Below are 15,266 nucleotides of genomic sequence, written 5' to 3'. Positions count from 1 at the left end.
TGCTAAAGAAATGAGCTTCCATATTTGCATGTTTTGTGGTTTGAGTATACTCTTAAAGATAAACTGGAGAGGAAATGTATGTCTTTATTTTGCAGAAAGAAGTTTGAACAATGGATGAAGACTTTAAAGCACAGGCACTTGACTCTACTCTTCCAAGTCCATCAGAGACTCTGCTTTCCATTCGACTTTTAGACTTTAAAACAAGTTTATTGGAGACAATAGAAGAGCTGCGTATAAGAAGGGTAAATTTGTTTATTTTGGCTTTTAGTGTTTCTTTGTCTTATTTCTGTCTCTTTGTAGGTAATTACAGAAAATGCTGCCTAAGTGTGGCTAAACCTCATGCTGTATTTTAAACAATTCACCAATCAGAGTTTTCTTCCCATTCTTGTTCTTGCTTGTCACTTCAACAGGAGACTCTTCAGGACAGGACCTATCATGTATTTTGAGTTTAGTAAACTGCCTGGAATGGTTAGTTAAGCTGCAGTATAAATTTGGATTAATAAAAATAAATTTGTGGATGAAATGACATCCGTGTGAAGCTAGACAGATAAAAATCAAGCTCTTAAATATGAAAATCTTTCAGGAGACTTGATGCAATCTCTACTCAATGTCATCAGATTGCAGTTAAACTCTCAAACGTAGTTTAGAGGAGTTGYTCACAGTTTCATCTTCCAGATGAAATCCCAACTCTTGATAGCTGTGCAAGTTTTGTCATAAAGAATACATTGCTTAAATGATTATACTCAATACAACTTCACTTTATTCCTTTGGCTATTCACTGGGTCTTTGTGCTCTGTATGAATTGATATTTCAGAGGAAAGGTTTTGAAAATAGATCCAAATATACGGTTGCTATAGTTTTTTTGTTAACTGTCTTAACCATTAAAATCCAAAAATATTCTATCTGGAACTAAAGTTAGAATAATACTACTATAAATATCTTCCCTCCCTTTAACATTTGTCCTGAAAACAAAGAACAATATCCATGAGGCCTACTAAAAATTGTACTGGTCTGCTTAGTTAATGGAGGAATTTCTAATTATAGTATGAAACAATCAGAAAGTGTAGTTTCTGTGAGTACTATTTGACCTGCATGAGAATTTTGTAGCAATTTTGTAGGAGGGAGATTGTAAGTTCAAAAAAGATAATAAAAGTACCTAGCAGCAGTTTTGGCTGCTTGGAYATGAGCCAGCAGTACTCTGTTCCTAAATCTGTTCAGGGTCAAGAATCGAGGGGGCTTGACCAATCCACAGCCCATCTTGTAAAACTACAGCCTGAAGCAAACACTTTAAAGAAGGCTTGACACTTTCTAAAGGTTATAACGAGTAAATAAACCATCAAATKACTCCTCTTTTATTGTTATGGTAGTCTTTTTTTATAAGAACACTTAAATCCATGTAGTCCTAAGGCATCTAATAAAAAATGAACACTTTTAAGGTTTTGTGGGTTTTTGATCCTTCATCAGAGTTATGTACAGTATTGTTCTCCTAAGTATAACAAAAATGTTTTTGTCTTATTAAACAGCTGATAGAACTTCTAAAAAAGAAGGTGCTTCACCCAAGTTTTAAAAGGTTTCAATTCAAGATGGGTAAACTATAAATGTCCTTTGAAAGATGTAAAAATGATGGATAAGTCTTATAACTGTTAGCGATTTCACATGAGAACATTTTTGTCATGTAATTGTTCTCAGTTTAAGTATTTATGATGTTTATTTTTTCAATAGTAGTTACATACAAACATGTTTGTGATAGCTTCCAGATACACCTTTATAATTTTGGGAGTAGTTTAGAGGCATGTTGTTAACTTAGAACTTTGGATTATCTATATCATTGACYACAATGGATTCTTGAAGCACTTTTGCATCTTACTGAATTTCTCTTCATTTCAGTGTTTTAATATTTGTTTGCTTATGTTTGTTTTTAACTAGGAAACAGAGACTAATTATGAAGACCAAATAAATAAAATCGTTATAGAGAAACAAGAGCTTGAATGGCAGAAGGTAACTTTCCTACATGTTTTTAGTGCTTTACCTGCTGAGATTTAATTTTARTATGTTAATATAAATTCTGATTTGTTACAATTTCTCTTATTATTTAGTCATGAACATCTGTAGCTTTTATTTTCATTTGGATTGTGCCYAGCCTAGAAATGTGTTTAACAAGASAATATAATAATATTTGTCATAGCTTGGCAATCTTCAGTCAAAAGAGATGGAAATCTTGAAGCAGTGAGACATTTAGCTGAAAATGAGGCATGTTGACACGTCAGTGTGGAGGAAGTTGTGTAGCAGCTTCTCTGTGTTATGCTTGGCTTTGGCAAGTGCAAATACCAGTGCAGCAAACAGCTTCACTTGCAATCTTTTGGAAATGGCAATTTTTCTAAAAACATATTTGAAACTTCTGTTACCCATACTCAGAAGATATTCAGCTTTAAAATGTTGAGAATGAAGGATTCAGTAACGTCTCACATTCTTCTCAGAGTTAGGGCTCCTAAGGTTATGCTTTCCTAGGAAATGCATTCCCTTCTTTAATACAATCAAACCTATGACCCCTGTCTCTGGGTCACAAGATAAAAGGCTTCACTCTGTATATTTTACGATCACAGAAAAAACAATAATTTTAGCTCTATCCTTGATCTTGGGATATTTAACATCTTAGTTCTAAAGGAAGACTATTTCATCTTGGAGTTCATCCTAACCATCTTAAATTAATAATCCTAACTATGTGCTTTTCTTTCCTGAAAGATATATATGTGCCCACAGAAACAGGAAACATTTTATATTTGTAAAAGCAAGAGTGCTCTCAATTCGTAACCCTTCTTCGCTTTTCTTAACCTAGCACTGCAGTTCTTAATATTCTGAGTTCAAAAGGGAGGATTTCCACCCATTCTGAGTCTTTAATAGCAATTTAATTTACCACTCATAAAAGGATGGGACTTACAGGTAGTTAGGTGAACTCTCTTSCTGCACTTGGCATTCAACATTGGCACATGACAAAGCTGATGYAAACAATGAGTGGTAGTGTCATTTTAATTTGGCAGTGTTGTGATATAACATTTTTTTTCTTGTGGTGAGCAGGAATACTGCACTGGGAATAACTGATTTGCTGTCCCTGCAGTACTGCTTCTGCCTCTCCAGTGTGCTTTATATGTCTGTCACCCACTGGAGAACCTGACCTTGAACAACMTTTTCTTGTTTTTGTGGATGAAAGTAAAGCCAGGCAGGAGAATGGTAAAAATCTTMAACTATTGCCTTACTCTTAGTCTTTTCTGCCCTCCTTCAACGCTTTCAGGGAACTTGTTAAATTACTAAAATTTTACTGTAATCAGAATTACAGATTGTTATTTTTAAATGGGATTGTATTTTTAATGGGTATTAAAATTCTATTATAACTACATAGAACACTGTCAAGTACTGTCTTATGATGGCAGTGAATGAGGGTTGTTTCTGCAGGCAGGGATGGGTAAGAGYTGCCTACAGAAGTTCTAACAACAGGTCTGTATTCCAGAAGTGAGAATTGTTACCCCTTTAGAATTAAAGAGAAGCTGTTACCAAAAACATGATTGCAGGTTAACAAATGCCTTCTTTTGGTCTTCAGGGTTTTTTAGTTAGTCCTGTCTTTCTAAAAATATTCAACAAGAAGCCAGCTTTTACATTGAAATGCCTTAGATGTGATTTGCTCTAAAATAATACTGAACTCACACTCTTATTATTTCGTGCTCAGGAAACTCTGCAGCATCAGACTGACACATTGCAACAACAAAACAAAGAAGCTATGGCAGCTTTTAAAAAACAGGTAGCAAAATAAAGACTTTGGCTTTGACTGTGAAATTTTAAAATTTGTTGTAATCATAGTAAGTTACCAGCTGGTATGAAAATAATTTTTCTATAGCATAAAAAATGTTAGAATATRTACCTCCAAAAATCATGCCCTTTTTTCTGGACATGGTATTTTGACAGTTGTTACCAGTAAGCCACTCCTCCTGGGATCTTTAATTTTTATATTTTGTAAACCTCCTAAAGTAGATCATGCTTCCATTAATACTTTCYTGATTCTGTTTTACTTTGTTTTGTTTTTCACCTCTAAGTTAGCATTACCTCTGCAAGGGTAGATTTATCAACCATGGTAAAACATCTGCCACACAACTTTGCTCAATGTTTGAAAGTGTGTTTCAGTCTTGCGTTTTATTCTCCATAATATGATGAGCAAACAAATGCTGAGAGACCTYGTGGAGAAAATTCAGAGGAACTGAAACTGTTGCCCATGATGATGARGAATTTCTCACTAATGCTGCATCACAATCATGTCACACAAAAAAAATTGACAAGAAATTAGTTTTTTTCCTTGAAAAAGTAATTTGAGATTCACAAACTTCTTGTGACTGTATGTTTTATAGTTTAAAAATCCCAGGAAGTACCTATGCAGGGTAATATAACTATATTGTCATGTTAAGTTTCATGAATAAAGTTAATGCCATTAGTGCCGTACTGATTTTTTTGTTTGCTTTGTGTTTTTATGTGACTGACAACCAAGTTACAGGCAAGGATGTTTGCCATGGAAGAAGAAAAGGTACTCTACAATTAYCATGAATTTTTCACCAATGAATTGTTCTGTGATAGCAAAGTAAAAYTTTCTTTTTGTAACATTCTTTTTGATAAATTCTTATTGTAAATGCATTTATCCTGCCCAAACCCTGAAATACAACTTTTATTGAAAGGGAAARTACCAGCTTGCTGTAGAAACAAAAGAAAAAGAAATTGATGGACTGAAAGAAACATTAAAAGCATTACAGGTAAACTGTTGTTTTTATAAAATAACTTGTTTTGGTATAAAGTGGCTTTACAYAATTTAAATATTGAAGCATATTATGAAGTGAATCTAATAATAAGTGCCACTGTTAATTCAAACCCAGTATTGCTGTATCAAATGGATTTATAAAAAATGCAATTAAATCTTAGGTATAACAATACTTAATTATGCAGGTTGTTGTCAGAAAAAATGTAAGTGCGGTTTAATGAATAACTCTCTATTGTCTTRCAGATCTCAAAATACACTTTACAAAAGAAACTGAATGAAATGGTAAGAAAACAATAAAAGTAAAAAACAAGGAACAGCTTTTATGAAAAGAGTATGCTTAGGTTATAATGCAATACTAACCAACTTTAATACTTTAATGATATGTGAGAGTTATTACRAATAACACTAAGAGGTATCAGCATCAAATCTGAAAATCTTAGAAATGCAATGTTTTTAGGTTTTTATAGTGTGATAGCTACTGTTGAGAATGCGGCATTTTTTCTCACTGAATTATAAGTGGAATTGGTATATTTGTTCTCTTTATAGATTAAAGATTTTTTTAATAGACTGAGATTTGAAAAATGTAATTATATTACTGATAGGATATAGCATAATAATCTCAAAAAGTAAGRGAGAATTCCAAGCAGTTCTTAGCTTTATTTTTAGGAAAAACTGGTTTTCCTCTCACTCTTTTTTACTCCTCAGAATTACTTATTTCCCTGAACAGTTTAGATTTCATCCAGTCCAGCTTACTCCCTTTGACATAGGGAATAAATTTTTCCAGAATGACARCATATTGACTCTGAACCCTGTTGTCTGTTTTAGGAAGTGAAAGAGTGAACCACAGAAACATTGCTAGGCTTGATTGAATAAATGCTGTGAAAATTCTGCTGCTGCTCAACTGGAAAGAATAAAGATAATATTGTCAAACCATTACAAACTGTGATTTTAATTAAGAAGCTCAAAAAACTAGAGTCCAGTTTAGCTTTAAGTACCATGACATTTGTACTGAAAGTCATCTTCAACGCTACAGTGGTTTTACACAAAATATGGTGAAATTGAATAATGTGCCCTCTGACCTGGGAGATAAGGCTACAAGTTAAAGATCAAAGGCAACATAAAATGTGTTTTTTCTTACTTCACGTTTAACTTGTACTTATTCCTAAAATGCAGCTGATCTAAAAATGTATTGAAAATATACAAAATTATTTGTATATTATCATTACATTTAGGCAATYTCACATATTATCTTCCTTTCATAACTTACAAGATCAGTCTTCCATATGAATGAGAACATTTAAAGGACAACACCTTTTCTGTAAGGTGAAAATGCATTTACGTTGCTTAAACAAGTATATGTCTTATATTTATAACTTTTTCATTAATTGATTATTTGAATATTGTGAAAACATTAGGGTACTGGGCCTTTGATGCAGAGTATGGTAATTTAAAATGCTATTGAGTGGGGGCAAGATGCTAAAAATCTTATTTTGCATGTAACACTGAACACAACATGTACAGTTGGAACTTAGGAAAAATGCTCTGATAGGAAATGATGAAAACAAAAATACCCACAAGGTAAACAAAAGTGAATTATTTCCTATAATCTTTTGCAGTAGTGGGATAACACAGTTTTAGAGCAGGTCAAATTCTACCAACTTTACTCCCTAAGTGGTACATTACAGGGAGCAAAGTAGTAGCATCCCATGTAGACTCTTGGTCAGCACCAATTGCAAAGTGTTTGAAAGTAACACAGGTGGGATTCTGAACCAATAATTTATTTGAGACCCATTTCTATTTCAGTGTTAGGTTTTTTAGACAGATTAGGTCATTCTCTGGTGTGTGCTTTGAGATAAGCAGATGTGCTGTTCAGTTTACACCTGGCACCTTAGAAAACCTGCGAGTCAATGAAGGAGCTTCTGTTTGTGCTGGGATTGAGTGTGCCTTRCTGATGTAGCATTTTATTTTGATTTTGTTCCTTTATTTCGGTTCTTTTAGTCTAGTATATGCAATGTTGATATATGACATAAACACTATGTTTTAGGATGCTGTCCAGTTAAGTTTATGCAAGAACTGTGGTGCTGATATAAATCTTATCATATATGCTATTATTTTGAAATTGTGGAATATTTTGTTTCGTATTGAAAGACAGTAGAGAGATAAAGAAATAAAGGATTTATTTTTCTTCCTTTCTTTTTCTTTTTGTTTCCATAAGAAAGGTGTTGATTGTTGCATGCAGCACAGTAGTTTTGTACCTCACTGCATAGGGACAGTAGCACTCATACAGTCAGGAGGCCACAGAGGGATTACTACCCAGTTTTCTTGTTAGATTAAATACACTTGAGTGTGGCTATGTATTGCATTGCTTTCCTGCTGCTGAAATTAGGAAAAATAACTGGAGGAAAAYGGTCAGGTGCTGGTTTCCTGACAGATGACAGACTGGAAAATGCCAGAACTCTCGGCCTGTAGAATCTGCTCTTGTCTTCCCTTACTGTTTTTATTGGGAAGAGAAAAATACATGACACCATTTAGTGAAGCTGCAGTCAAATGGTCTAGGTTGATTAAGCTCTAYCTATCTTCAGAAAAGAGGGAATTTGGATCCAAATAACCCACACTGTTCTCAGCAGTCACCTGAACTGTGCCCARGAATGGCTCATGAGTCCTACTTGGCACAGGCCTAAGTGTGTCAGGGATATTTTAACAACAGTACAGGCATTTCCTGAGAACTGCCCTTGCCCTGCTACCATTTAGTTTTCTAATACAGGTGTAGCTGCCAAATGAATGAAAGAAGAATTACTGCAAAGTGTTAAATAAATGAAACTTTATTTATYGTTTTGTTCTTAACAATCTAAGATAAGAATGTTGTTTTYATTTCCTTYCTTCRTTTTTTAGGAGTTTGCCTATAATCRTACTATGTTGTTTAAAAACACAATGAGGAGGCAGTGATAGAGTATAAATTAGACCAAATTATTTTTAAGTAGAAAACCGTGAGAACTGAAGGAACTGTTGTGAAAAATTCCTATTTCAAAGATTTACAGTTGGTAACTCTTTGCATAATTTTCATGTGATCTTGCCTTGGGTCTCCACGCCATTACATCTCCTTTGTTTCTCTGACACTTTCACCTCCCAATTACCACCTTCTGCTTCACTGAGTACCTCTGACTAGTGACTCAATTTCCAGAATATCTTTGAGATATGAGCAATTCCCTCTTTGTGTTCCTCCAGTCACCTACTTGACCCTGAGCTATTTCTCTGGTCTAGTTCCACCAAGAAATCATTGTGCCTCAACAAGCCATATGGCCACAATCAATTCCACTCCCCATCCCAGCTTATCTTTATTACTGGTGGAGGGCAGGGCAATAATTCCTGTTCTTGCCATATCAGAGTTAAGGAAGAAGAACCAAGATTCTGTGGGTCTTGCTCCAACTCYAGGGTCATACACTCCCTATCCTGCAGTGTCTCCTGGTGTTTCTTGATTGTCTTCTATGGAAGAATGTTTTATGGCCTTTTCACTGTGAATCACATATTCAGGCTTTATTTCTCTGTGCATTAAGCCTGGAGAGCAGCTTGCTATCAAAAATCATATTTAGACAAGTGTTAAAATCTTAATAAAACTCTTGCAGGTAGAGCAGGCCAGTTCCTTTTTGCCTGGAAAGAGCCCTGTGAAGTAGCAAAGAATATTTCAGCTTTTTGAGAGATGAGAGGGACTAACACTATCTTGTAGACTAAAAGGAATTGGGATAATACTAAGAAAAAGTCCATATTAAGAACTGCAAAACCCCTCAGATCTTGCCGCAAGCTGTTCAAATCTCAAATTAGGGCTGCCTCCATGTTCATCAATCTCTTAGAATAAATATACCTGAGGGAGCTAACAGGAAAAACAAAGAAAATATCTCCTCCTAGCATTAGTTAAGCACATATCTACAACAATTAATTTATTTTTAGGAAAAAGAGAAAGTATAAGAACATTTTCAACCTGCATTCCTTGCAGTGATTTCTGTAAGTGGCRGTGTTTCTTTACCAGTGCTTCCATTATGACTTTCCATTTGCTGTAGTGTGTTTAATTTCATACCTTATAAAACATGAGAAATTTGTATTGTATATCCTGTTTTGCTAGTCTTATGGTGGTCATTTCTTTTGATTACTATCAGCTTTTATTATCCTCTGATGCATTTGTTACTGTGTGGAAATGGAGCCTTGCCTAAGCCAAACAGACTGGGCCAGATGCATCCTTGTGTAACTTGAATTTACACACAGGAATGAATTTGGCCCAGTTCATTTTAATTGCTGTGTTGCTCTACTATAGATTAGAAATTGATTAGATATCTAAACAAATGGTTTTCCTTTCTGAGGAATTAATTTAAACCATTCTCTTCTGAGATAATTAATATAAAAATTTGCCAAATAGTATCTACAAAACTATTAACAAGAAAAAAAGGATCAAGAAAAACACAAAAAACTTAATGTTACAAGGAAAACAAATAACTTTAAAAAATCAGTGGCACGTGTCATTAAATAGTTTCCACAAAATGAGAGACTGGTAAAATTCATTAAATACATTGTACTTAATTACCATGTGGGTTTCTTTGTGRTAAGATTATTACTTAGGCCCACATGTGAATAAAAGTGAAGTATTAGATGCTTACAAAAGTGGTTTAGAAACTCCCCCTACAGATATACAAAGTGATTTAATCATATTTCAAGATASTACAACTAGCTAATAGATACTGAGRAATTAAGAATTAGTCATTGAAAGGTTATTTATATTTTTATGGGAAGCATGGTGTATTAATCTGCCTTTGTTTCACKAATCTAAACCAAAGCCACCACTACTCTAGACATAGTTGATGCACTTTTGATTTTTAGCAAGCATATTGAAATTCTTTTATTTAGGTTTGTCAAATACACAAATTCTCTTCTAATTGCCATTGTACTGTGTCATTTTTAACAGTCCCAGGACTGGAATGGATGAGGGTGTCAAGCAGAGCCAGTGGAATCGGTTGCACAGTGCCACATCCATTGGTTTTTAGTATTTCCATTAACAGATTCTGTAGCCTGCTTGTGCAWCCTGTTCCTGTGTTTGACCACTCTTATAATAAACTTCTTTCCTCTCAAGTTTAAATGAAATTTGCTGTCTTTCTCTTGGTGTCAGCAAGCACCACTAAAAGGAGTTTGGCTGTGAATTCTTTATTCCTTGCGTACACCTCACCTGGTATATACACATTTGCCAAATCCCCCTTGAGTCACCTCCTCTCCAGGCTCAAATCCTTTGATTATCCTGGTGACTCTGTCTATCTTCCTGCTAGCTAGAAATAGGAACCAATCATTAAATGTAGAATGGGCAATTCAGAGATTCTGGGAATGATTTTGCATTCATGCTGTTATGTTCAAAAGCATTTGGAGAGCTACCTGCTTTCATTAAATGAGTGCTTCRTTTATCTTCCTAACAGGATCAAAAATTGCAGATGCACTTAACAGCAAAAGAGGAGCATCATAAGAGACTGAATGAAGTTGAGAGGTGTTATGCTACTCTTGCATCTCAGTTTGGAATYGTAAAAGGTGTTCATGGAAAACTGGAATACAGTGGTATGTAGATCTTAAATATCCTCCAGCATTAGGTTTTGCTGTGCTTTGACAACACTGAGTTGGAGACACATGAAAACTCAGAAAAATAGCAGCTACTCCATGCCAAGCATTAAGTTGGCAGGTTCCTCAGTGCTCTTTGCTGATCCAGTGCTACAGTTGTGTGTGTGACCACACAGGAAACGATACTGAGGAACTGACCAAACAAAAACAAASCCAAAAGACAAAAAAAAAACCCTTCTAAATTACTGCATCTTACTAAATTTTTGTTTCTGCCTGAAACCAATTTTTTTTTCTCAAATCTAGTTTGAATAAACTGTTAACATACTCTATGTATATTTGTGGTATTTCAGCACAACTTGGGACTCTTGCTGAAAGAGAGTTTTACCAGTTTGGGCCTGTTTGTTTTTCTGGGGGATTTCCCTAAGTTGTATCAGAAGACAGCTGCTACATTCCTCAGTATTTTATTTTTTAAAGCACATATTCTCATTCAAAACTGCAAAATTGTTTATTGTACAGTAAGGCTGTTTTCCATCACTCCCCATGATGGACCCTCTCTAGCAGAAAAGGAGAAGATTTTCTGAATGTGATGGAGTATTTCCAGTTCTTGTACTCAAATGTGGTGCCAGAAGTCTATTAAAGAAAATAAAGAAAAAATATTAGGGGTGAATAAAGAGGAATCAGAAAATAGAAAAGGATGAAGGGGAACCTCAGAGGATCAAAACASAAAAATTGAGCAGAGCTGTCTAAAAATGTACAAGAATGAGTAAATATCTTCAGCTTTTCRTTACGGAATTTCAAGCAAGAGTTTCAAGAGTTTTCTGCTGTGTTATTCTCTGCTGTTTGCTCTCTTCTGTGGCCTATATCWATATAACTCTGTACATCTGTGCACTCAATTATTTGTGTGTTCTGTGGCCCATCATGTTCTGTGTTTGTCTGAAAATAATYAAACTAATCAAAAAATTACAAGCAAAGACTTGGTTAAAAAACAAAACCAAGATTAGAAGTCCAATAAAATGACATCCTAAGACACTAAAAATTGAAAAAAGCAAGGCAATGTACAGAAAAGTCTTAATTCATTGTTTGAGATATAGAACAACTGGTACCACCTGGTATAATCCTCCAATGTAATATCAAACTACATGGCAAAAAGTAGTTGAATTGTATTTTTAGTTCTATGAAGACTTTAAAAAAATAAGTTATATGCACATATTATATATGTCAGCTGTAAATCAAATATTCGTTCAAATGTGAAATTATTTTTTATCMTGCTTTAAATTCTGTTTAAAGTGCAGGAAGCCATACAGCACAATAAGAAATTAACATCAGTGAACAAAAGACAAGAGACTGAAATAARTAATCTGAAGGAAGTAAGTACAATGCACATTTCTTAATGKAGAAGTGAGGCTTGGAWACCCCTTGATGCTTCTTGTGGGTGCCTTYCAASTCAGAATTGATTCACWCTGTGATTCTGTGATYCTTTGGGCCTTGCAAAAGCTGCTGAAGTGTWAATAGAAGCAGTGGACAAGCAGCAGAAATGTTTTTTRTTCTATATTTAAGCATCACAGTAAACTGAATTTGTTGCTTTTGGTGAGAAACCAAGAGTAATTAACTACTTCACATTCTCTGAGGGTAAGTAATTTGAGAGGTAAGAAAAAAAAATGTTTAAGAAAATTTTACATAGTGAAATTTGTGAGTAATATAGGTGTGAGTGAGAAATTGAGAGTGATTTATGTACTCCAGCCATCAAACATACCGCTTGATCCACTCTTTTTTTAAGTTGTACTCTTGATTCTTAAGGTCATGAAGGGTTATGAATTTAAAATAAAATACTGTTAGATAAGCAGAAAAAGGAGGCCAACTGAAACTTAATCTGGCTTCCTCAGTTCAGCAGGAAATGCCTTTATTGTAGTTTTTTCTGAATTTCTTAYTGGTTTTTAGTATTTGATCATCCTATTCTGAACAATCTGCACTGGTATATTCAGAGGAGTTTTGAAAAGGGATTAGCAGGCTGTTTTCACTTGCTACAGAGCTGAAAGAAGTCATGGTATCTACAACACAAGTTGGACAACTTCTAAAGCTGGCTTTATCTGCCTAGGAGGCTTGACTGACCTCTARTAGCTCTGACGACTTATGGGTTCAAACTTCTTTCCTCTGTAGCCTCAGTGCTGGAGTAAGAATGACTATCCATGGTACTAAAATCTTAATTTGGTTGTCAGCTCTTATCACAGCCATTACTTTGACTCAGACCTGGATGATCTCACACATTTATTCCTAATGGGAATGTGAAGCTAGTGAATGCTATTTAACATTTATGGGTAATAGTAAACTAACCTCCAATTTCAATGAAATTGCCAGTGTGTTATGAGGATGTTAAATATGTTCAACACTAAACCTGAGTGAAATTGAGGTCTGTTCTGCACAGGTTTACTTTTTCTGAGGTTTCAGGAAAGAAATATTGTTTGCAGAGGTTGTAATTTTCTCTTGACATTGCCTGCTTCAAGTCCAGATCCTAAATTATAATGCAATGGACTGTGGCAAAATTTCCTTTCAGTAACATTTGTTTTAGGATTTGAGCGGTTTTATATTCAGTGTGATAGGTTTATTTTCAACCACTGTGAAAATGCTTGCATTGATATCTGGCCAGGAAGAAGGTTTTTGTGACGCTCTTGACTTACACTGTTATGAAGTGTTTTTGAAGCCAAGTCCMTAAGTATTGGCTGCTAGCAACAGATCAAGGGAATGGGTTTACAGCCTTATCAGTCTCTCTCAGTACACCCCAGCACTGATAAAATTATTTTCTACATTCAATTTAATTTATAGGTATTTGAATACCACTTGTGATTTTAATAATGAGAGAAACCCACTAGAAAAAATGTAAAAACAATTAATTGTAGAGTATAAGAAAATATATGTATGTATGTATGTATAAAAATATTTTTTATTATTTTTACAGCTACATAGCTTGTGATTTCACTCACCACAGAAAACTTTGCCATTATTTTTGGTGGTATCATTCGTATTGTTTTTTTAGCAGTTTGTGTTGGGTTCTGCTTCTTTGTTTTGGTTTTTCCTGCCTACAGCTTTGTATTAGCAGATTGGGGGTTGGCTCCAGATGGATTGTACACATCCACCTGCCATTTACAAAGAAGAAATACAGTCATGATTTACTTCATGTGACTTGTGTTTTCCCCATGACAAAATAACTAGTAAGGTTTTTCCRCACACTATGAAKTCTGAGTTTTGGCAAATACCTGGTRTCAGATCCATGGCAGGCTTTTGCACCTGCTTGTGTGGCACCCAGCCTGTCAGCTGTGCTCTCTGTCCCATTAATCTGCTTCTCTGTGCAGGCTGGMTTTTCACTTTTTTCACTTCTACAAAGTTAGAGCTGCTTGTACCTTATGCCACTTAACTGCAGGGACTCTGCTTGCACACCTCATTACAGAAACTTCTAGTAAAATGGTATAACTAATATATATCTTTATTAGAAAAGATGGGGAAAACCTAACTAGCTTACAGAATATAAAAATTGCAAAGCATTGCTGTCTGTCAGTTCTGTAATTGATTCTGCAATTACACTTACATCTAGAACCATCTAGTAACTACTATTTATGGCCAAAATACATGAGAATTCAAGCCTCTATCAACAAAATGATTTATTTAAAGTCCTACCTATAATTGTATTTTCCGTAAAACTTTGTGAATTTCAGCTCCAACATAATCTTTCCTTCTTGTTTTGTACTGTTCTATGATTTTGTCCAGAACAGTTAAACCATTGGCCTGTGATAATACTGCCTGCGATAACTGAAATTCCAGTTTTGTGAAGAAAAGTTAAACAGACCAAACTTTGTTGTTAGATAAAACTATTACCATTCTGAATGCTTGGTTCACCACTATGGCATCACGAAGAATTCTTGATCCTATCTGTGAACAGCATTCATAACCTCTGCTATTTGTCTGAGTAAACGTCAGAGCGCTCAAGGAGAGAGCGATATTAAACAGACTACCTTGCACCAGGATGGGAGGGGAGGGRGAGAACAGGGTACAATATTTATGACTCCAGGAACTATAAGTTGTAATTTAATGAGATCAAAGCATTTGCTGTTTATTTGCTGCACTAGGAGCTCTGAATAAACTGGTTACAAAACAGATACCAAAAAAAMMCCCCAAAAACCAAAAGCCGCAGGATATTTAAAAGAGGATAAAGACTATAAAATCAAAGGCATCATGTTGTAGAACCTTCTAATATAAAATTAATTTAGCATCCTCCTGAGATTAAGTAATTAATGTTTCAGGAAAAGCAAAGATCCTCCAAATTTATAGCCAGTTCCTGTTTTTACCAGATAATCTGTTCTCCCTTTTTTTTCTCCCCATTCCCAGGAACATACACAGTAGTTACAATAGTAATTCCTATTGTATTTCTGGGTGAAGCAGGTTTTACCTATACCAACTGAATCTCCCCTTCTAATACACCTCTTGGAAGAGAAAATAACAATATAATTAAATAAATACTTCAAACAGAATAGAATTGGCACAGTAACATTTTACCTGTGAAAATAAACTTTTAGTCATRTGCSCCAGGTTTCAAGTTTAGCAAGTGAKTCTTACACATTTCAATACTTCTAATTTATTCTGTTATTTCCATACATTATTTCAAAGAAGGGCATGACCAGGGTAGTTTAAAAGATTTGTCTCTGTTTTGAATTGCAATGCCTATACTGGATGAACTATTTATACGTGTTTCCTGTGTTAAGGAACTGAAGAAAGTAACTACAGACCTGATAAGGTCCAAGGTCACATCTCAGTACAGGGTGGGAGAAGAAAACATCAATCTTGCAGTGAAGGAAAAACAGTTTCAAGAACTGCAACAGAAAATCAGAATGGTATT

The 15,266-nt window shown here is 34.7% G+C and overlaps 1 protein-coding gene across 1 annotated transcript in view; it reads left to right on the top strand.

Annotated features, from left to right (window-relative positions):
* CCDC73 (coiled-coil domain containing 73) overlaps positions 1-15,266 on the top strand; it is a 39,618-nt gene that overhangs the window by 13,681 nt on the left and 10,671 nt on the right. Inside the window, exons 2-10 of the mRNA XM_057379981.1 lie at positions 96-242; positions 1,927-1,998; positions 3,722-3,793; positions 4,532-4,567; positions 4,716-4,790; positions 5,039-5,077; positions 10,246-10,381; positions 11,669-11,748; positions 15,133-15,261. Of these exons, the coding sequence (XP_057235964.1) occupies positions 111-242; positions 1,927-1,998; positions 3,722-3,793; positions 4,532-4,567; positions 4,716-4,790; positions 5,039-5,077; positions 10,246-10,381; positions 11,669-11,748; positions 15,133-15,261 (771 nt within the window). The 5' untranslated portion in view covers positions 96-110. The remainder of the gene's footprint in view (positions 1-95; positions 243-1,926; positions 1,999-3,721; positions 3,794-4,531; positions 4,568-4,715; positions 4,791-5,038; positions 5,078-10,245; positions 10,382-11,668; positions 11,749-15,132; positions 15,262-15,266) is intronic.

The sequence above is a fragment of the Malurus melanocephalus genome, unplaced genomic scaffold (assembly GCF_030028575.1).
Source record: "Malurus melanocephalus ecotype Western Australia unplaced genomic scaffold, MMel_1.1 scaffold_429, whole genome shotgun sequence".
Classification (NCBI taxonomy): Eukaryota; Metazoa; Chordata; class Aves; order Passeriformes; family Maluridae; genus Malurus; species Malurus melanocephalus.
This window is presented reverse-complemented; position numbering and strand designations above follow the sequence as displayed.